Source organism: Neodiprion fabricii, chromosome 1 (genome assembly GCF_021155785.1).
Source record: "Neodiprion fabricii isolate iyNeoFabr1 chromosome 1, iyNeoFabr1.1, whole genome shotgun sequence".
In the NCBI taxonomy this organism is placed as follows: domain Eukaryota; kingdom Metazoa; phylum Arthropoda; class Insecta; order Hymenoptera; family Diprionidae; genus Neodiprion; species Neodiprion fabricii.
This window is the reverse complement of record NC_060239.1, coordinates 6904660-6927206: the sequence shown is the minus strand read 5'-3', so window position 1 is coordinate 6927206 and position 22547 is coordinate 6904660. Positions and strand designations below refer to the sequence as shown.

Genomic DNA, 22547 nt, shown 5'->3' with positions numbered 1-22547 from the left:
GCTGGCTGTCAATAAAGTTTGAAAAAATCTTCTAGTTACGTACGTATATCCACACAGACATTGTGAAAATTGACAGCGGGGAATGAGCTTTCTTTTCTCGGATTCTCGACACAGCCTGGTGTGGTTTAATTCGCGTTCATTCAGTCGGACCATTTATCTTGAGAGATTCTTTGCACCGTTATTCTCTCCTTCGATTCCCTCTTTCTGCCCTCCGGTTTCCCTTTCCATTCCAGCGTCTCGAGTCGAAGCGCAAAGCTTCTATCTAAAGTTTTCCTCATTCTCTTTATAATTACTCTTTTTCACTCTCTGGTTGGAGACGGTGTGTTCCGAAGCCTCCTCCGATTTTTTCCACCTATTTTTAGATTTAAAACTTGTCTGTAGGTACAGTTCGATTACATCTTCCATTTCATTGCGATAGCTACGCACATTAATTACTTCTTGTGAAAAAAACGGGGAAAAATTTAATCTTTGATATAGATAAAATTTAGATTAACTTTCCGATCTTGGATTGTTTCGAGTTGTTATCTACATATTTCTGTACAAGCTTAGGAATCGATGGCATTTATTTTCGTTATCAATCGAAAACAGCCATGTGTGTAACGGGCGTTTTTGGAATTTCTAATTCCTATCGGAATGAAAAATGGTAGCTTTGCCGGGAGTGCTTTAACTGGAGTTTAATCGTTGCCACTTTATATTCAATTTCACTTTTTACCTCCCATGTTTATTCCGTCGTCGTCGTCCCCTCATTTCCTTGCTCGGCTTAAAGAACGGCGTGCTTGCACCTGCTTCATTCCCACGTATATTATATTATACAAACCGGTATAATACAAGTTCGTACGAATAATATTGTGATGAATATATTTGAAAAGCAGCCGCTTTCGAAACGAACTAACAGGAGTTTTTCTTTTCTTTTTTTTTTTTCTGCAATTAATTTCATCCGCGGTGTTGTGAAAATATACTTTTAAAATCGGAGAACACAAACGAGCAAATTTCCTCTTATCAAACTCGCGATTTCATAAACTTTTGAATGTATACTTTAATAATTAACTCGCATATTACAGTATGCCTACCTTTTATTCAAATGACATTGTTCACACTTGTACGATTTAAAATGTAATCAGATTAAATTTAGTCGTTTCTCTGCGTTGCAAACTCGTATTTTACATTTGGTAGCTATTTGTTATTATTATTTTTGTTGTATTATCGTCGTCTAAATAACAAAAATAAAAAATTACGGACAGAAAGTTAAAAAACTTGAACATTTTCAATCGTCATAAAAATTTGTAAAAAAATAAAAAAATATATACATGTACCTATATAAATTTTGAATTCCTCGTTCCATAAACTTTTCCTTACCTATTATTATAATGCCAAGTAATTTATGAAAATTGAAGGCAGATTCGAAGGGTGGTCAGAAATAAACAAAAAATGAAGCGACCTATACAAAACTGCGGTACGACCACTCATACTTGTAAATATGTATAACGCATATATATATGTATATTTTAAAAATCAATCACTTAAAAACTCAAGACGCGTTGCAGGCGGGCGGGGACAGGAAGAAGAAGACGAGGGGCAAGTTATATGTATGCGGTATATTTATAACGCTGTGCGTCACGTGAGAAACGAACTTAACCGGGGGTCGAGGGTAAAGGGCGAGGGAAAAGTTGCGCTGGAGAAAAAACTTTGGTCGCTTCGGAGTTTAAAAGAAATTAGACATTGATGTAATAAAATGAGATACCTCTAACTCAACCAACCGCCTTTCATCCCCCCCCCCCCCCCCCCACCCACCCCGCCATCAATTTCCCTCGAGATGCTCTCGCCGAAAAGTTGGCATATACATATTTAAGTTTCAACCGTCCTTCTCGATTTTTTTTCTTCTCCTTCTTCTTCACCTTCCTCTCATTTTTTCAAGAACCTTTTCTATATTCTACTTGAAATCTTGGCTTTTAACAGAGTTATATCCGTACACTTTTATACCAGGTAGGTATAGGTATACCATCTAAAAGATATTTTGGAGAAGAAAATGGGTAGCCCAATATTTTCAGTGAAAAACCTCCTACCGATTCATACAGCAATAAGGCAAAATATTTTCTTACGATATAAATTTATCGAGTGTTCTTTAGTTTCGTTTTTTCAATCCATAAAACGTTTTCATTTTACAAGTCCATCAAGTTTACAGAAAGTTTTAATACACAAAGTGATTCTAACAAATATTTTAAGTATTAAAAGCGTATTTTAAAATATAGCAGTAAACGAGTTCTTTCAAAATCTTATATCATCCTTTCGATCCAATCTTTTATTTCCGTCGTTTTGACGTAGACCGTTCGTACGATACGTCTAACCGCATTCTAATTTGTCTCTTCATTTTTCTTTGTTACAGGTGAGCTCTTTGTTTCACAAACGATAACCTAGAGGAAAACTGATCGCACGAGCATAGCTCGATATTTTATAAACATGCTCTCAGTCGACGTGGTATTGGTGAGTATACGTAGTGCATTGAAATAATTTATTGAACAGTATTATAAATAGCGCAATCCGAAAAAAAACAATTTCACTTTTTTGCTGGAATAAAGGGTCTCGGTAGAGTCTCGACTATGTAATAATTTCCACGATATTTCAAATCAGTTATTATTGCATTCAGCCAGTTTTCATACCATGACGAATTCACCCCGAGTATTTTCGTTTTTTCATCTCTGATCCGTGAATAATTGTAGAACAAGTTTCGGTATAGGTGTATACACCTGTACATTAGTTCGCAACTTGTTAATTATATAACGCGTCAATGAACTCTTTCGGTTTCGCAAGTATGAAACAATTTTTTTTTTTAAATTAGCAAAATAACAACAGAAAAAAACAGCGCTTATGTTATACACATTTTTTACACTTGTAAGGACGTTTGCGTACTGGCAAAAACGCGAGTATAGATCTCGATCAGATCTAACTAAACCTATGTATATGTAACTCAAACATTTAGTCGCAAACCGTTTCTGCGAATTTTTATACATGTTCGTAGAATTTTGGATTTCTTTTTTTTTTTTTTCTTTATCATACCAATCCGCAACGTGCCTGCACATACGTCCGTTCGTATTTATACTCGGCTGTTTTGAATAAAGAATTCAACTGTGAAAAGTTGGAATGTATTGAAACGCGAATTCTATCATCGTAATTCTGCCTTCTGTAAAGACAGGAGCTGGTATGCTAATTTTCTAGAATTATTTCCTGGTTCACTGGATACCTCGCAGTTTACACAAGCCACATTTAAGATTTCCTGCGGGCCTTAATTCGCGCGCTTATATTTATTTATAGAAAATTATCCCCGTATCACGCAGCTCTCGCTTGATCTGCGATCGAGGCTGGGATAATTATTGCAGATATAGGTATAATGATATATTATGTCTGATTGCGCAAATCTTTCATGCAATAAGGATTCAAGGTAAGGTGAATGGTGGTAAAACAGGGAATATTCTTATCGGTGTAACATTCTTTCGAATATATAGGCGCACGATTAAACTTCGAATAAAATTCTTTTCATCACTCATACGCGATAAAAGTGAAGAACAATAACAAGAAATAAGAATCTACGAAACTTTTCTTCGTAATCTTCACGTAGTATGTTTCCACTTGTTTTTATTTTTATTATTCTTTGTTGTTTCGTTTTCGTCTTTCATAAATCAAATCTACCCTTTTCTCCCGCCGCTGTTAAAATTTGTTGTTTCCTATTCTTCTCATTGTGACCTTATCCTGCAAGTCGTATGTTTCAACGACGAACAAAAAGAGACACCCGGCTTTTTTCTTCCTTTTCCTCGTCATCTTATTATCATTATTCTTATACTTTTCTTAAATAACAAAACAAGTTGTAAATATTTTCCTGTACACACAGGTATATATTACATGAAATCGTAGCAATAAAATTATAAGCTGTTACAAGAAGAAAGTCGAGAAAAACAGCTCGCGGCAATAACCGCAAGATATTCCATTCGTACTGCTCTTGTTAAAAGTTCTTCCAAACGATTAAACTTGCTTTATGATCCAAAGTTTCGTCCAGTTTATATTTATACACGGTAAAAGTTGAATTTCTCTCCCATTCCATTCCATTCCATTCCCTTCTTTCGACGCTTTTCTCCGAATAATTATTTTGGAAAATATTTATATCATCGTCGGTTTAACGGCGTTAAGCATCTCTCAATTCTTACGTCACGCATCTGGAACTACGTTGATCCGGCAAAGGCGTGACGCAATCTACGTAATAGCCTTTAAACACTCCGATCCGCCTACGAGGATTTAGCACTATTCTAAACTCGATAGAAATATGCAAGACGGCTTCGTCATCGGCGAAGAATCAATGACGAGTGTCCGCAGGCTTGGAATTGACCCGTTCGATGAGTTTAATCAATTTAAGGTCTGATTTTAATATACCCACGGGAAAATTGATAGAAATTGGTGAAAAACGCTACAACAGGTATAATATTATGCAGTTTAAATTCTAACAAACTAATTGAAATCCTCGAACTAAAATTCGAACAAACTGTTTTATCTGTGTGGGAAAAAAAAGAGAGAAAAATATAGGAATCAAGTTAATTTTGTACGAAAAATAAGATGATTTATGTGAGGAATGCTGAGGAGAAACAAATATAAAACACAAAAACTTGTAGTTGTTCCAAAAACTTCACGTAATTGAAATTTTATTGATATTGCATTATTGATAATCGATTACGTTACGCTTGCCTTATTCGTCGTTCGATTTTACGTAAAATTATAAACTTTTTATGACTTATTCGTAAAAATTGGTAATTTCATAGCTAATATTCCTTCCTATTCACTGGCCTTACTTTTATGGGAAAAAAGTTCTGAAATAGAAAAGTTCCGCGGTATAATATGCTTTGCTAACGCCTGGAATATGTTATACATATTAATTAATACGTGTCGTTAAAAAGAAGTCTTGCAAATTATCTCCCAGTAATAAAATATTACATCGGTATAAAAAGCAAAAATCGGGAAACTTTGATCAGATATATTTTCATCCATTATTAATAATCGTACGTGTAAAGATCGATTAGGATAGTGCAGATAGATGAAGATTAAACGTATCCGTCTGTCATATTATATCTATATCGTGTATCGCGGTAAAGTTTTTCATTTCTTTTGACTTACCTTCTTTATTTTTCATCGTTACCCCTTCACTTTCACGTACAGGTTAAACTTTGATCCGCGCTTTATATCCTCGACGTTTTTTTTCTCTCTCTTTACTCCGGCCTCTTGATCCCCGGAAATGATAGGAACTCGTCTCGGAGAAAAATACCATCTCTTCGTTTGAGCGATGTTTTGGTGTCGAAAATATCTGTAAAGTACAGGGTTAACCACTTACGCACGTTCGCTCCTCGTATGTGTTATATAAGTTGTAAAAAGTTTTCCCGTGTATAAAAAAAAGAAAAAAAGAATAAAAGAAAAACATAACGCGCACCTGAACTCCTCTTACACGACTTTCACGTACGATCAGTTGCTTGTCGACATTATAAAGACGTGTAACCTGGCTGTCGAGTCTTGGGTAGCTAATAACCATCAGCAAAGTTTTTTCTCACCCGTGTGCATCTCCAAAAATTTCACATTTTAAGCAAACAAATTTTATGGGTATCTAAAATAAATTTGTAGTTTGGTGAAATAAGAGCAAAGTATGTGATAACAGTTATTCAATAACATCGGACCTTTTTCTCAAACTATTTGTTTAATCAATGATATGCCCTATCATGTAGGTACATTATACATACGTTTAATGGGAAAAAAAAACCACGATAGCTAAATATTGTACGAAACTTTGAACATGATAGGTACGTGTGTCTCTAATGTGAATTTTCAGAGATCAATTGTACAATGAAATCAGTCAGTCAATCCCGGCGAATTATTTTCTTAATACATCCTATGTTTATTTACCATTATCTCGGTTCGTCGGTAGAAATATAAATCGTACTATAATTAATACACTATAATTTAGAAAAATAAAGACTTGTCATTGGTTTATTTATTTACTCGTTCATTAATCGTTTTTCGTCGATAAAATAGATCGTAGTTATGTACTTTTACGACAGGCGTGTGAGATTCGATACCTGATCGACGTTTCTCAAATATACACAAGCAGTTATGCGTATTGGATACAGATATTCTAATTAAAACGGTACTCACCTAAAATCCAATTTCAATCTGACGGATACGAGTCACGGTGTAACGACCTACTTATCCGAAGAATTCAATTCCCTGTACGATGGCAAAAAATTCGATTTTAAAATTGGCCTTTTTCCATCCCACACATTATACGTACCTGGTATTCTCTCGCGGTCGAGGAATAACGTGCCTGGGGCAATTTTCACATCGGCAAAATCGCTTATTATACACAGGCGATGGTGCACCCGATAGATATTTTATTTACTACATTAGAAGTGACGAATATATAAGATAACGATGTGAACCGTGCCTGTAATGTATTCGGCAGTCACGTTATTTTAAACACGTCCGAAATAGACTAGCGATGAGACATTAAACGAGGGAGAAAAAAAACACGTGTAAAAAATACATGTGATAGAATTTCACCTCGACCGCAATCACGGACAAAACCTAGGAAGGTCAGTGTGTCGAACACGTTGTGGGAACTGGGTGTTATCAATTTGACTCACAAATTCCGGGGGATGTTACTACTGTACATATATATGTGTTACTTATCGTTTTTCACCGCGTCTGAATCAGGTATTAAAACGTTTGACATTATCTATGCACAGCTTGTATGGAAAAATACTTTACTTCTTAAAATTGTAGAGCGCGGTTTATAATCTCTAAATTCATCAACTTTATATCGAATAAAACATTTAATTATAAACCGGAGAATATGTCCTGGAATTTTGAATGCAAGGTTCAACAAATTCGAGGATATTAATTTATTGAACTATACTGTAATGAGTGTATTACACAAATTATTGATAAAACTTACTTTCGATGTACATATATGTATGTATAAACCCATACATTGCCTGCTCTATTCATTATGGCGTAAAAATTTCTTCTCGTCAATTATTTCGGATTTTATCGCCGTTGTACGTAAACCGTATAATGAGACACGAGAAAGAAAACCGGATGCAGTTGGCAAAAATTGTACGAAAGATCGATCGATCCGGGTTTCCTACCGAGAAGCAAATACACTATGCCGCCACAGGAAGTAGGTAATCACCTCTAGATCAACCGCTACCGATCGCTTCGTGTGTGGATGTAAGATACATTGTCCTCAGTAACGCGTAACGCAAGTCTCCGGGTTCTAAGCTAATCGAGTGAGACAACCTGACGTGTGTGAACCATCCAACGTCCTGGAGAAAGGTCGTTAGCTCGGTCGGCAAAGTCTTTCTCATCCAATGAACTGCATCATGGGGTTTGGTTTGTCGCGTTTATTCACCGTTATAACATACGGGATAAAGAGAAGGAATAAACGGAGAGGAAATGCCGAGTTCTACATTGATCAGACGTATAATCTCGCTGCTCAGAAACTGGGCGTCACACGTAGTGCTTCAGGTTTTCATCGTTGCAAGTTTATGCTCAATATTACTCCAAGCATTTGAACTATTTCGCGACGTTACTTCGGCAAACTGCTCCGTGAAGTTCTTCGCAGTTCCTTCTTTTTTTTTTTTGCATTCATACCTCAGGTCTAGCGAAGGTAGAAAGAAACCTTCAGCAACATTGTTGGAACACCCATGCACCGATATCCGACTGCCTATCTTTGCAGTCGTGGCGTAACAAAATTCCATTGTTCACTCTGAGGCAGTACGCGTTGCAATATTGGACTATGACTGGTCCATACCTAGTTGTGTTTTAATCGGTGAACGATCATCGGAAAGTAGAAAGCCGCGAAGTCTGTCTTGCGTAATTTTCACTTGACCGCGATCAAGCCTGACGATCGATTGACGAACTGATCGTTTCGCGGATATAACACTCCAACAACTATACATATGAAAAGAGAAGGGTAAACGAGACTTCTCCTTCCCCATTTTCTCGTCAGTCTCCCTCTTTCTAGTATTTTTTATTTTATTTTTTTTCTTCTATTTGGAGAAAGATTATTCTAAACTGCAGAGAGATTAGTGATTCCTCCTCATCCTGGTCCAGGTGAATTTTCGTTTTCCGTTGGCCGCAAAACACGGAGGAATATGTAAGCAGAGGGGATTGGAGGCAAAAACCACCGCCGGAAAACGAGTCTTACAGTCGAGCTCTGAGGCAGGATTCTTTTGAATTGTTTGAAAAGACATTATGGAAATTAGGGTCTCTGGTACATTGGGTCGAAGGAAAGATGTCGGGGCTCGACCCTTGTGCGGAGAAGCTTTCCTGAAAGCTGGTTCAGGTACTGTCGCGGTTGTTAGAGCCACGCGGAAACCCAACTGTGTTCGATTACACGCACTCGAAATCCCAATTACTGTTAACCTCGCGATTCGTCAACCTGACGCGTTGATCATACCCTGTAATTAATTGACGCCCGGCTCTACAGGCCTTGTGACGTAGCTAATTGACACGCGTTCGGAGCAGGGAAATAAAACACTTTGACGACAAAAAAGCAAAGCGGAGCTTTAAGGCCGTGTAATTGATTGGATGAACGATTCAATTTAAGTTATAATATCACGGTGTATACAAACTTGGTGAAATATTTATCCGTATGGTGTAATAAAAATTGTATAAATAATGACGTAGTGTTGGAACAAATCTCTTTGATAGAGTCCAGAATTGTAGATCCCAATTCTGATGCACTCCACCGCGTAATCTGCGAACGATACAGGATCTGGCAGGTGATTAATTGGTACTCGCACTGCTGTAGTTGGCGCCTCTCGGTAACCACTATATATGCATTAAATGCCGTGAGATAGAACCTGCGTAAATCTTATTCACAATTTGCATTTTAATTGCAAACCTTCGAGTTTCCCATCTCAGGGTAACGCGATTCTAAGCCAATCCGACCGATCCTTCCCCTAATCGTGTTGTAACGGTGATCAATCTATTAGACGCGTATAACCTTATCTACCTTCATTCCGATAAATCGTACACATTGAGGAACCGGATCATGTCGGTCGTTCAATGAATCGAACAAACCAAATGCGAAAGTAATCGTTCAGTTTTACTGTCCTTTATGAAGTGGCGGTGTCTATAAAGTATCTAAAACCGAAGGTCTTACGTCGGTAAAGCAGGGCACGATATGCATGCGAAATACCGTGTTATTCACTTGGGAACATCCCGTAAATAGAAACTCATAAATTTTCCGACAAGTCTTGCGGAAGGAAACGACCCGTTTTCCGTTCCAACCCGCGGTTTAACTTCATCATTAAGTATTAGGGGTAGAGTTTTAGGGGTGGGTCGAACGACTTGGATCCTGAAAATCATGATGTTGCCTGGGCCAGGACTGATACGACGCTCGCATCTGCTACTCCTGATACTCCAGGGGCTCATTGACTAGTTTCCTGAAAGGAATTCAAAGTTTCACGGGTATATTGACCACTGGGCGAGTTCTCAACACGAACGTACCCATATTAACATCTCTCTTATCCCCGTTCCGTCCGTCCACTCGTCGACGGGCTCTTTTATACGTACCGATTTATTGGCGAATCAATATTCTGCAAGGAGACCTGTAGGGGGACGATAAATAATTGTCTCCTTGACGAGAACAGGCTTTGTACAGTAGGGCAGGAAGGAAAAGAGGATGCGTGGATGGTGAGTTTTTTAAAAATGAATTGTTTGTCTCTTGTCGACATGCAAAAATTTTCGAGATGGTGAGAAGACTGTCAGTTGGGACCAATCGGTAAAACTATCTCCTCAATTCCGTAAAGCTTAACGTCAAGGAATCGTCGAGAGTCCGATAAACCGGAAATAAAGCCTTATTTACGAGGCTAGAGCGGAAAATTCATGATAATTTTTCATCGTAAATCAACCCATCAATCTTGGGTAATGAAAGGAGAAAACCCGTTGTGCAGTTATGACTTGTGGAAATTGAACTCCGAATGTATAAAAGTGTCGCAGTAAAATGTGTAAATTACAGCGTTTTATACGTAGAGCGTAATTCGTCCATGGCGTGATATTAAACCGAACGAATCGTGCGACGTTTAATTTGGCACGTTGTTGTGAATATATTTTATACCCGTAGATGATATTAAATCAGGCCCTATCAAAAACGGTGAAAAATTCTTACAAACATCTTGCATACGTAACGCAATCACGTTCAGCCTATACACATGAAATGTTATTGTCTTTTCTCATTTCATTCTCTCATTCGGAGAATGTTTTTTCAACACGGAACACCCATTGAAACAAACCTATGTCAGACAAAAAGATCGTACGTATCTCACAGGCGAAGGTTCGCCTTCGAAACTGGGCTACTCGAACACAATGAGATGTATAGCAGTCACTCTGCACCTGGTCAAGCAACAAGTAGCGAACGAGGTGCGACCACAACGAAGCTCGTCAAACGCTGATATCGAGCAGTTTAACGTGGCTTTTACCCCGTTTACGTACTTTGTACACGCGCGTGGCGACATGCTGCATAATGGACTACTTTTAGGACGAATATCCAGGTGGTGGCTTCCGTGCTACAGCATGCCCGTCAAAGACGCATCGCACACTCGGTTTTCTTTCATTCGTAAGGGGTCCGGAGACCAAAAACTCGAACCGTTAGAAACTGAGGGGAATGAGATTGGCATTAAGGTGTTTTCCGCTCTCTCCACAACCCCTTCAGCGCAATCAATACAGCATCAAATTTTGGGAACGGTTGGAACGGTTGAGTGCATCGTATTGATCGGTATCGGATGGATCTGGATATGATCAAACTTCTTTTCAGTAAGAAGGATGAGGAATATCAAGATCGTGACTGAAGACAGTGCCGAATTTAGGACTGTTCGAGGTTACTTTGTTACGAATATCAGTTTTTCATGCAGACGTCATGACGAAATTGTTGAAAATGAATGATACCATCCCGGGTGTTATTGTATATACATGACGCGATTGCAAATGCCAATCGCACATCTTTGGCAGTTATGATGGACGAAAAATTCTAGGTGGTCACGTTATTGGACTCCATATATATATTTGAAGGTTCGTGACCTTCGACTGCTTAATTATTGGGAAGGTCAAGAAGAACTACCAAAACTATTTCTTTGTATTCGACGATTCGGCCGGACCCAGCCAGCCATTATCAAACAAAGACAACTATCCTGAGCGCTAAAGATGTTCTTGGCTTGGTGACAGAGGAGGAAGTGAAGTTATTGGCTTGACTGAAGAGAGGGTGCAGGGTTGAAAAGATGAATCAGACCGAGGCGACTCAACCGTTGCAGCACATTCATTACTATCCGTGTATAAGTGCGATGCCTGGTGCAGCAGTTTTTCTGTTGCATCGACCCCCATGCAGCGATGTGTGAGGAGGGATCACGTTGGAAAGGCACATTGCCAAGTCTGGCCGGGGCAAGAGTATTAGAAACAAGAGCCCCAGGTAGTCGTGGAGAGTGAGGAAAAGAGGGAGGAAGGTCGAGCCCCTATAAACGCAGCCGGCGTACTTGTGTTGAATAAAATACGTTAGTAAAAACTTGTCCGGCGTTACATTCTGCTGGCTTACTCGTCAGCTGGTTGGTGGCTAGTATCGTGTCAGTTATTCTCGAGCCATTCTGCGGTCGGGTGGTGTCATCGAATTGACAATATGGGATTCCGTTATCCCGATTTTGGTTGTATTTTTTTCCAGTGAAAGAGGCAGAAACGATGAATACAAATATAGTTGATAAGTGCAGCGACGAATTGTCATCGTGAGAAAGAGATAAAAAAATATATATACGAGTACATACTAATCTGTAGAAAACTAAACGGTTTTTCTGTGCATCGACTCGGCCGTAAATCATAAAACTTGTTCGTTTCGGACGGAGAGACAGTTTCAATTGAATGGATCGAATCATCATTCCCATACATCGATATAACATGAAAACATTTGCCGGGCGCATTGATCAAACTGACGCGTTACATGCTCGTTCAAGAAATGTTTACAACTTGATCAAGATGATCATGTTTACTTACAATGAGACTGTCTCTCATCGAGTGTCCGCGTGTATAAAGATGAATTTTAGTGTACAGTGAACGTATGGAACTTTCTACACTGTTGGCCGTTGTCTTAGAACTGTTAGTCTGGTCATGGCATGAGGTGATTGTCGGTCCTAGATGCTCATACAATGTGGCAGCTTTTGTCTTGAGGGTATAGATAAGCTGGCACCGACAACGGGGAATAGAAAAGACCCTCTAATGCAGTTTCGTGTCGACTTATCGAGTTGATTTCACGACTACAAACAGTAGGATATGCTCGCTGCACGCTTTGTGGAATGGAAGAGGTACCGTGGTCAGGAATTCGTTATGCGCTGCTTCTCTACCAGATGTAAACGTACTCTGCATTGCTGCAGCCCTGCAGCTCTTGGATAGAAAGTTTGCCAAACGACGGCCACGATTTCTCACTATTTTCTACGTGGTTCTCACCGAGTATCAAACGTGCTGCTCGAACCAATATAACCTAGCCCGACTCTACTCTCACGACCAACGATACCTAACCTATGCCAATATCCGTGCGGCCAGTTCTTCCTGGATAGTTTATATCGAGGTCACCGTGTAGACCGCAATGGTAATCTGAAGTTCCTTTGACCACGAACGACAGACTCCGGGTAAAACGAGGTGACATGCCAAGTGCTAACCAAATTTTATCAAGCTCCATCGCCATTTGTGTGCCAATACGCTTGATGAATGACTAGGTGTTAGTACAAATAGTGAGGGAAAGTCGGACGGTAACGTAGGATTTTCGACGTTTTAGAATTACGGCAAAACTTGATTATTTTTACAGTTTGACATTTGTCCATGGTCGTTAAAAGGCAAAAAATACAAACGTTAAGTAATAGATTTGAGATTTTCCGAGAATTTCCAGTCACTTGAAACCCTACCCGGTAGAGAAAACTTCTATTCGTGGAATAGTGGAATAGAGGTACCTCTACTTATCATACGTTTCATGGTACGGTAAGCGATGCATGTGAGTCACAGATAAAGGTGACGTTGAAGTTTGTGTATACGCTGTAGTTTCATCATCAGAGTACGTATTCAAGGAAACAGTCAGCTGCAGGGATAATTAACGTGTTAACCAGAGACTAGAAAATCCCGGAAGCCAAAAGAATTCGATCGATTAATCTACATCGAGCCTCTAACGAAACTATTATCTTGGTGCAGGTATTCAGGTCTCCCATTTCCCTGCTTTAATTCTTCCTCGCCTCGTTTGTTAGTCATTCACCTCTGACTGACTTTTGATGACGCCAGGGACTCCGATTTGAGAATTATATCACATCGGTTTGATATTATTAGTCTCCTCTGCACCAACGTCTCAGGTGAAACGCGACTTTGCACATGGTAAATCTAGTGTTACGCGTACGCTCGTGCCGACGCTTAGTTTGCGCTAGACATGCGATATCCGTTTGTCACGTGGCCCGCTGGATCAGAGGCGTTAAAAAACGTCGTCGAAGCTAGGCATGGCATGGCGGCAGTAACGGCGTTGCAGACGGGAGGGTGGCGGCCGGATGACGCATAGAGAACCTGAAAGAGTCGGTTTCTCTCTCTGTCGAGAGAAGCTGCTGGAGTCGGTAGTGACTGGCGGTAGTTTGAGGAGCCTCGCTGCCTTCTGTTAGTCTTGGTCCGACATTCGTTCCCTCGGCGTCTATCGTCCCGGGCGCCCGGCGTCTCGCGTCATCGAAGCGTCGAAAGCGATTGGTTTTTCTGTTGTTATCACCTTCGGTGCAATTGTCGCATCTGCTAGAAGTAGCGTCGAGGCCCAACGATCGGCCGTCCGTCGTCCGTGTTCCACTTTTCAAAATTATAGGAACAGCTCGACGCGTAGGCGGGTATAATCTACATGTTTACATATGCATTGTGTCGTGGATTAGTGTAAGAGTCGGATCACTGGGAAATGGGAACCGGCGTGAATATAACCGCCAAGACTGGAATTGGAAAATATCATAAATCGATTCTCGACTCCAATCGATTCTCGGAGATTACTGCGTGTCGTTCGCCTACGGTTTAATCCGTCGTCTCGTCCACAATCTGGAGGAATTCTGCGTCTGGAAACGAGTTTGTGTAATCAGTTCGATTCTGGATCGCGAACCGGACGGATGGTATTCGGAGTTTATTATTACCGAAGTGAATTTGTACGCGGATTTTTATACCTCGACGAATCTTCGCAACCTTCTCTTGCCGTATTTTTCATCTGCTGTGTCAAGTGCGATTATTGAATATTGTTTTTCCCACCGCGTAGAAGAAAGTTAATCGAGAAATCGTTGGATTTCTACGTATACAACAGTGTACACACAGTGGTACGTCGATCCAGCTGGTCTCTGATAGTTTGAAAAAAGTGCGAGTGCGTTGAACTGTAAATAAATTAACAATAAAAAAGAAACCGTTAAAAACAGTGATCGAGGAAAATTGACACGATATCCGAATCAAGTTTCTACCGAGAGCAATGAGGATTGAGATATTTAAAGTGGTAGTCAACGGACCAGAGTATCTGTCGACTGGATTTTGGAAATATTCACGGCAAAGTTTTTAGCAGCGAAGGTGTTGACCCCATAAACAGAGTGCATATTGAAAAGTTAAAAATAGAAGTCTGGTAAGAAAAGCGACCGCTTCGGAATACGTGAGTAAGTGAAGTACCAGCTCGTGTTCGTGTGAAAGGAGGTGGTACAATCGTCGAAGCGAAGTAGAAAAAGAAAGAAGAAAGTAAGGAGGGAATAGAAGGGGAGGAAGGACAGAGCTGCGACCGTTGATTCGGAGATAAGCCGAGGGGGACGAAATTTCTCGGTTCCCACTGAGTTACAAGAGTTACGCCAAAGAGGACGACGCGAGAGAAAGAAAATTGAAGTGAAAAGGATGACGCGGAACAAGCAGCAGATTTTTCCCCTGCGTCCTTTTGCCACCCTTGGACGACGCTTGCTGCGGGAGAAACTGTTCAGGAGGTGAGTGTGGGTGGGTGGATGGCAAAAATCGCGTAGCTGCCACTGTCGGGCCTGACGTCTGACGTCATTCGACGTGTGTCCCGCGGCCAGAATCGTTACGTTTCGACAATTTGTGCCCCATGCTACAAGGCTCATCATTATACCCAATCCGCGAGTCGGTGGCCATTACTCACGCCTGAATCGTCTTTTTTCTTCCAACACGCGACGCTCGTTTGCAACATCTTTTTAGGCCTCTTCTTTAACGTATACTCGTCAATTTATGCCTTCGGCTGTACGCTGTTTCTTCTTCTTCTTCTTCCATGGCATTCCACGTTGTATCGTATTCTCAGCCTCTCCAGGCTGTATACGAAATGTGGTGTCTGGTGATTCTCTGGATACATTGACACCGAAACCGTAGTCGATCTTTCGTACCGAATGGCCGAGGCTGTGTCAACCGGTCGTTACTACTTGAGATTTTAATGTGAGAGACTATTCGCTGCAGAAATGGTTTAAAAGATCGGTTGCCATTCGTTTTGAGATTATTCTTCAAGTTACAGGGTATTTGCAAAAATTTTCATCGTTCACCCGCAGGGACTTATGTTTTCGAGAAATCGTACGGTAACAAGCCTCTAGGAATCGACAGAAATCGTGCGTCACAAAAATAGTGGAAATCGTTGTAAATTTGTGAAATCTTTAGTTACGAAATATATCGAAGTGGATGTACTTGAATCATGCGTAAGATCGGCATTGCGTACCTACAATATATGTATATATACGTGTATTACAATATGTTCGTAAGCGTTTACAGTTGCGAATATAGATGTGCGAATGTATTTCATGTGTATTTGGGTCTCGGTAGAATTCGGTTATGCTTAACCACGAAGCGAATAATATGTATGCTCGTGGGTCTATGTGTATAATGAATAAGTCATGTTGACCATGAAACGTTAAAGTCTAAGGTCCGGCAGCTCTGCAAGCCTTGGTGCACGTCACGAGGAAATTCTCGCACGCGTTTCAAATATCCACCACTTCTCTCCGTACCTACTCGATACCGAGGTTGTTGTTTATTCGCTAGACGTAACGAGAAAGGAATCATTGTTTCGCCAAAAGTAAATCATACTCGAGTACTTTCGGTACTTGACACTCGCCAAATATTTTACAAGAACTGCAATCTTATTTTACACGACAATTTATTTTATCTTTTTGCTTCTTTATTTCTTCTATCAATTTTGGCATCGTTTCGTCAATGAATCTTCTTTGAGCCTGATCTTATCCAACCACCGAGTCTCGAGTGTGACGATCACTGTTCACAATTCTCTCGTAATACGCAACCTCGAAGCGAACGAGGCAAAGTACTTGAGACATCGATGCACACGTAGGACGAGGAAGGCCAACAGCCTGCAGGAAAGACGGTCTGAGACTCTGTGCGCGCATTCCATTGGCAACTACACCGTCGGCACTCGAGTTCATGGAAACGAAACCCCGACGTCGTCTTCAAAGTAACGTCGCAATCGGATTTTTCTTCGACGATTTTCTCCTAACATGAATATTATTTTATTCGTATTGCGAATCTGTAAAAAAAAAATTCCCCTTCGATACGTATCTGAAAACCTTTCGTAAATTATTCGCGACTATCCTCAGGTGATCGGTTAATGCAGAACATCCTGTACGTTAGTGTATACATACACACACACGTATATATATATATAAATTTTTTCGAGGGTAAAAGTTATCTCATTAGCTGTTCCGCGTACTCTGGAAATAAAAGTTTTCCGACTATACGTATTATACGGTTAGCTCCGAGGAAGAGCAGCAGCAGCAGCAGCAGCAACATCAGCTCAAGCAGAGCGCCTCTACTCGATGTTTTGTATCTCTAATCCCATTATAAATTAGCCAGCTCATCCTATACATTGTGAATAAAGTCTATACTACTATATCCGTACGAGTAAAAGTTTGAAATTCTGCTTACACCGTAGATTTTCATCCGCTGCGCCGGATGTATAGTTGAAAATTTCGCGACGTCGCAATCATCTATACACGGCGCGCCGACGAAAAAGGTAAAACAGTTTTAGTAGAACTAAATTTAGAGAGGCGACAGTATTTAGCGTGGATATACGTGTACGTATATATATGTATACCTGTGCAAAGGACCTGGTCGTTCGAAACGCGAGGCCGTAGCAACAGTCGGCAGTCAAGAGTCTCGGGGAGGATGAAAGCGGCCCTCTTTCATCTGCTGCACAGATTGTCGTTCGTCACATGACCGGAAACTGCGGTATCGTGTGTCACCGGCGCGTGTCGGACGGAAAATCTTCCCCTCTTTTATTCTCGGAGGGATTTCTCTCCCTCGTCAAGAAAATACCCAGAAAGTCGAGACTCCGCGCGAAGTACAGGAAATGTCTGCTACTATCCCCGATGACTTCCGAGAGCCAAATCCTCTGACATCCGCCGACCTCTCGATGTCGTTTACCTTCGCTTCGCTTCCTTTTTTTGTTTTTTTCTTTTTTTCTTTTTCTTTTTTGCCCCTCTTTTACTCTCGCGGTAAGGATCACACCACCTTATTTCGCAATTGCTTGTAGTGTACGGAAGCTACATTACTTTGCACAGAAGCTAAGAAATTTTTTTTGTTTTTCACATTGTACGCTAATTCGGAAAAATGTAAGCTGAAAAATTGGGACGAAATTTGAACCGTCGTTCTTCGGTGAACTACAGTTTCCTCTTCATAAAATAATTAATCAGGCTTTTCTAGTGGCCTTTAAAGGTTGAACAGGGAGGGGCTGAATAGGAGGAAAAGAAGAGTTACGCTCGATACAACTGACAGAAGTGAACTTGAGAAAATGATGACTCTTCCTTTTCTCTCTTCTCTCTTCTCTCTTCTCTCTGGTTATTAAAACGTCTGACCTCTTTTCGCGAACGACTCCGCAGTCGACGAAGAGGTGTCGACGTGTACGTTATCCATTATCTCTATCCTCGTGGTTTAACTATAGCTTACTCTGAACCGCGACAAGGTTTCGCAGCGAAGGTCGTATATACATACCTACACATATCTCAGCTTGTACGCACGCGGTATTATATACAAACCTATTTTAGGTAGAACGCGTGTATAATAATGTACGTATACCTAATGTATAATACCGATGAATATCTACCGAGGTAGGTGGTGGGTACAATGCTTATAGCATCTATCGCACGCGATTTACTCGCGATATTGTTAAATCCGTCAGAACTGCGGCCCACAAAATTACAAACGTTATTATTCATTTATATCGCGTAACAGCCGTGTGTCGTCGGTGCACCGGGTAAACCCCTAGGAGGTACAGCTGCAGTCCATTCCGAACAACCAGGTGTTGCTAAATCGAATGCTGCCCGTGGTTATACTCGCTTGCCAATGGAATATTATGGGAGGGAATTCAATCGGGCTGATGGATACATCGTGCCGCTGTGAGTTTCACGCAGACCTCGTACAGTTCTTCGCAAACTCGACGAAAACCTAACAGACACGGTAATGCGATTATGCAGGCAATTGCAATGCCCCGGGGAAAATATCAGAAATTTGACCGAGTTGAGTATAACAATTATATAAACACGCACACACACACACACACCTATACCTATACCTGTATCTAGATTGCAGATGTGCGAACGACGAAGGTTTCACGGTGTTTTTTTAATCAGAAAAAAAAACCTCATTCGCAAGAAGAACGGGAAAAGTGGTGAAATGGAGGTGATTTTTTTCAATCTTCGTTCATTCATTTTTTACATTACCGTGCAAACTAGCGAATCATTGGTGTTGGAGGTGATTTGGGACTTTAATAACGCCGTATTTTCATCCGCATGATCCTGTCGGTAGGTACCGATCAGCATCTTGGGTCTCTTCGCAGTTTCTAATCGCATTATACGTACGTATATTTTATTGACGTTGTTCTGTATGTCGAGCGTGCGGATAGACAAAGTTCAACGTAACCTAGCTACTGCTGGCATAACGGTTATTAAGACAATTGGAAAATTAGATTTCACTTCCGAAGTTCTCTCGAGGCGGACAGACGGAGGGTTAATGGATTTGTTCAGCCTGAGCGTAGCGAGGATGCAGGCTAACTATGATTTTCAAATGAATTATGATCTTATTTTGCAACTAGGTATTTACTTATCCCCGGTATATATCGTGGAATTCTTTCACAACTAGCGAGTTCAGTTTATATTTCACGATATAATTAATTTTTATAAATATCGTGCCTGCATTTCGAGTTACGTGTATTGCTGTTAAACTTGAGAGGAAAATCTCTTTTGTACGCTTTCAGAATCACGCGGTGAGAAACAAGACCGACGTCCACCTCCTTCTCCTCCTTTTACATACCACAACCTGTTCTATTCCGCGTGCGATTTACGGACGGACACAGCCTTGCCTCTCCATTCCTTATCGCGATCAAACTGCTTTTGCTCCACCCTGTCACCTCTCAAACTCACACACCTCTATGTACAATATTATATACGTATACATCCATACACACATGCACCTAGATCCGTTTCACTTTTACTCTCTTACGTCGAACTTTGTATGATGATTCAGCCTCGAATATATTCTATTATTATACTCCCGGTTTTTCGACCCACCGGTTCAGTCATCAGCGGTAATTCCGTCAGCGTCATTTCTCCAATTTCTAATTTTTTTTTCTCTTGTCCTTTCTTATTTCGAAAAGTTAATTACGGTTTCGTTCGCCACCCCGACTGAAAAATGAAGATGTAATTTTTCTGATTTTATAGTGCAAAATTTCGCTGATACTCGAAACTGTGATGTTGGGGTGATATTTTGGCGGGAAATTGGAACGGAGCACATGGATACGGCGTGGTTGCGACGAGGCTTATGTACTCTCTACCCCTATATTGATCTGATCGCAGCCGGCGAAGCGGTTTCGCGCGCATGGCGGCATCGCGGCCACCTCCGGCCTTTAATCCGTCGCGACGCCCTCCGTCGTCGGGTTCAGTGGGCGTTCTACCATCGAGAAAGTGTAGCGGGTGACCGTTTCTTACCAGAAAATATAATATTCGTATACTCTTGGAAGTTGGATATAATACGCGAATTACGCCCGGAGTCCGATTCTAACTTTCTACGAATTTTTATTTATTTATTTTTTTTTTTTTTACCTAACGTCCGTCGCTGCATCTTTCCTCAAGATTTTCGCTATCTACGCGTAATTAACACGTACGCTTTTAACTAATCTCCGCTTTCTTTTCATCCAAACGCTAATCAGTGACGTAATTGCCCGGATCATTCCCGCCCGTTAACAACGATGAACGCGATTCGATCTCTTCCAGCACGCATCGTACGACGATCACACTTGCAATGTGACGGTACACGATACGTGCAATTTTACGTGCAATAGCGTAGGTATAAACGCGACATTGTGATTTTATAAACACGCGCGAGTTTCCTATTCATTTGGTAAAACCATTCGGTTTTGTTTTTTCTCGTCGAATCAAAGTGGCCATTTTTTACATTGACGTGGCAAAATGCAAAGTCTGTGACACTCGATGCACGATTCGTTCATTCCACACGTTGCGAATAACGTATCGAAAGATATTTTGAGGTAACCAGCCGCTCGTGAAAACCTCCCTTTTAATACCGTTTTTTTTTTTTTATTTCCGATTTTATCGCTCTGCCAGTGGCTTTCTGCGTTGAGAGTTCATAAAATTCCTTTATTTCTGCTTTCTTTTCTGTACAGTCGATATTATATTTAATTGGCTTTTATAATGGAGTTTTTGGAATATAAAAGAGCGGCTACGAAACTTATCTCGAATCTGCAGGCTTCATTGTCGAGTAACGTCGTTGAAAGAACTCTTTTCGGTACAAAACTGCTATGCTAGCTATTCGATACAGTTTATTTTATACAGGTATACGTACTTAGTCAAGTCATCCGGGGCCCTCCCTGAATATACGATAATTGTGCAACTCTGCGATATATTTATATCGATTAAAAGTTTTAAAAAATGTTGAACGCATACGTGCAAATATGCTGCACCTCGTGCCGAGATACCTGACCTATCTTACACCTTTAATTCCTGCTGCAATGCTCGACCTCCTTTTTCTCCTCTCGTTGTTCGTTTTTTTATATCAAATTTGTTCCACTTATTGTTGGATATTATACCTACGTACGGATTATATTTACAGTATATGCACACGAGGCGCATCGTACCTTATTTTCAAGGGTACAACAATCGAGGGGAGGGGAGGGGGGGGGGTCGTATATTATACATACAGGCACTTACGGAGCATGTGATGTTTGTCGAAACAATTGCGTTACCTCACACATATTTTGCACACTCGTAGTCTACGTTTTGCGAATGTTGTTATACATACCTATGTATCGCCAGGGGTAGACGTTACCTTTTGTTCTTTATCGATGAGCTTTTTATTTATGAAATTTTTCCCATTTTTCCCATTCCCCCCATCGCTTATCGCAACTCGCGGAAATGGATATTGTTGCAGTCAGTGATTGAAAATCGAAATTCAATTCGGATACTCTCTGTGTATACCTAATACCTGTGTGTGTATGTATGTGTGAATAGCTGACGGGAATCCACTTTCAAACTACTTCATCCCACGTCGCATCGCTGCATGTGCATTTGTATATGTATACATATATCCATACCTGTTCTATTCAAATTTTCAAACCTCCGAGCAAGGTTCGGTAAGTCAAAGGCAAAGGGACGAATTTCAACGAAGGCTTTAATTAACTTGATAATTGTTTTCATGAGATATATGTGTATACCATATTCAAGTGAGGTAACCAGCTGGTTCAGAATACGACAACCGTGGTTGAAATAAATTGAATGAGACAACTGAGTGAAAAAAGAAACCAAAAACGAAGATTTCAATAATTAAACGTCAACGAATAGATAAAAATGTCGCAAAATTATAACAATTTCTAAGATTTTTATACACGTATATTTTTCATGATGATTTTCCGTTTTACCGGCTACTGTTTTTTCACATCGTTGCTTGTGTCTCAGCCATGGCTCGATTTCGTCAGCTCGTTTATTCTTTGCACCGCTAGACTGCAGGTGAAAAAGTAATTCGTGTTAATATTAAAATATTGCAGATACAGCAGTTCGAAGAAACAACGAGTATAATAAAATGACTAATGTTCATCTGCAGACTTAGACTTTTATCGAAGAGACAGAATTTTTCGTCAAAAGAAATAAAAAATATAAAAAAATTGTGTTGCCTTGAAACGAATTCAAAGCTAAGCTGAGAATTTTCATGTACGTAGACAACATTGCGATACACTTTTTTCACACTTGTTCTTTTCTTGTCAATTTTTCAGAGAAATCCGCACGGTAGTTTTGAACAAGGGAACGTCCGGACTTGGTTTCAACATCGTTGGAGGCGAAGACGGCGAGGGTATATTCATCTCGTTCATTCTAGCCGGTGGACCGGCGGATCTTAGCGGGGAATTGAAACGTGGCGATCAAATTCTCAGCGTAAATGGAATCAATTTGCGGACGGCGACTCACGAGGAGGCTGCCGCCGCCCTCAAGGTAAACTTCGTT

General features: G+C 40.5%; 1 protein-coding gene across 14 annotated transcripts in view; it reads left to right on the top strand.

Annotated features, from left to right (window-relative positions):
- The window catches only part of LOC124177144 (disks large 1 tumor suppressor protein), a 301091-nt gene that overhangs the window by 268572 nt on the left and 9972 nt on the right, over positions 1–22547 (top strand). For all 14 annotated transcript variants that reach the window (XM_046559275.1, XM_046559205.1, XM_046559224.1 and 11 more), the window contains one exon: positions 22322–22535. In XM_046559275.1, the coding sequence (XP_046415231.1) occupies positions 22322–22535 (214 nt within the window). The remainder of the gene's footprint in view (positions 1–22321; positions 22536–22547) is intronic.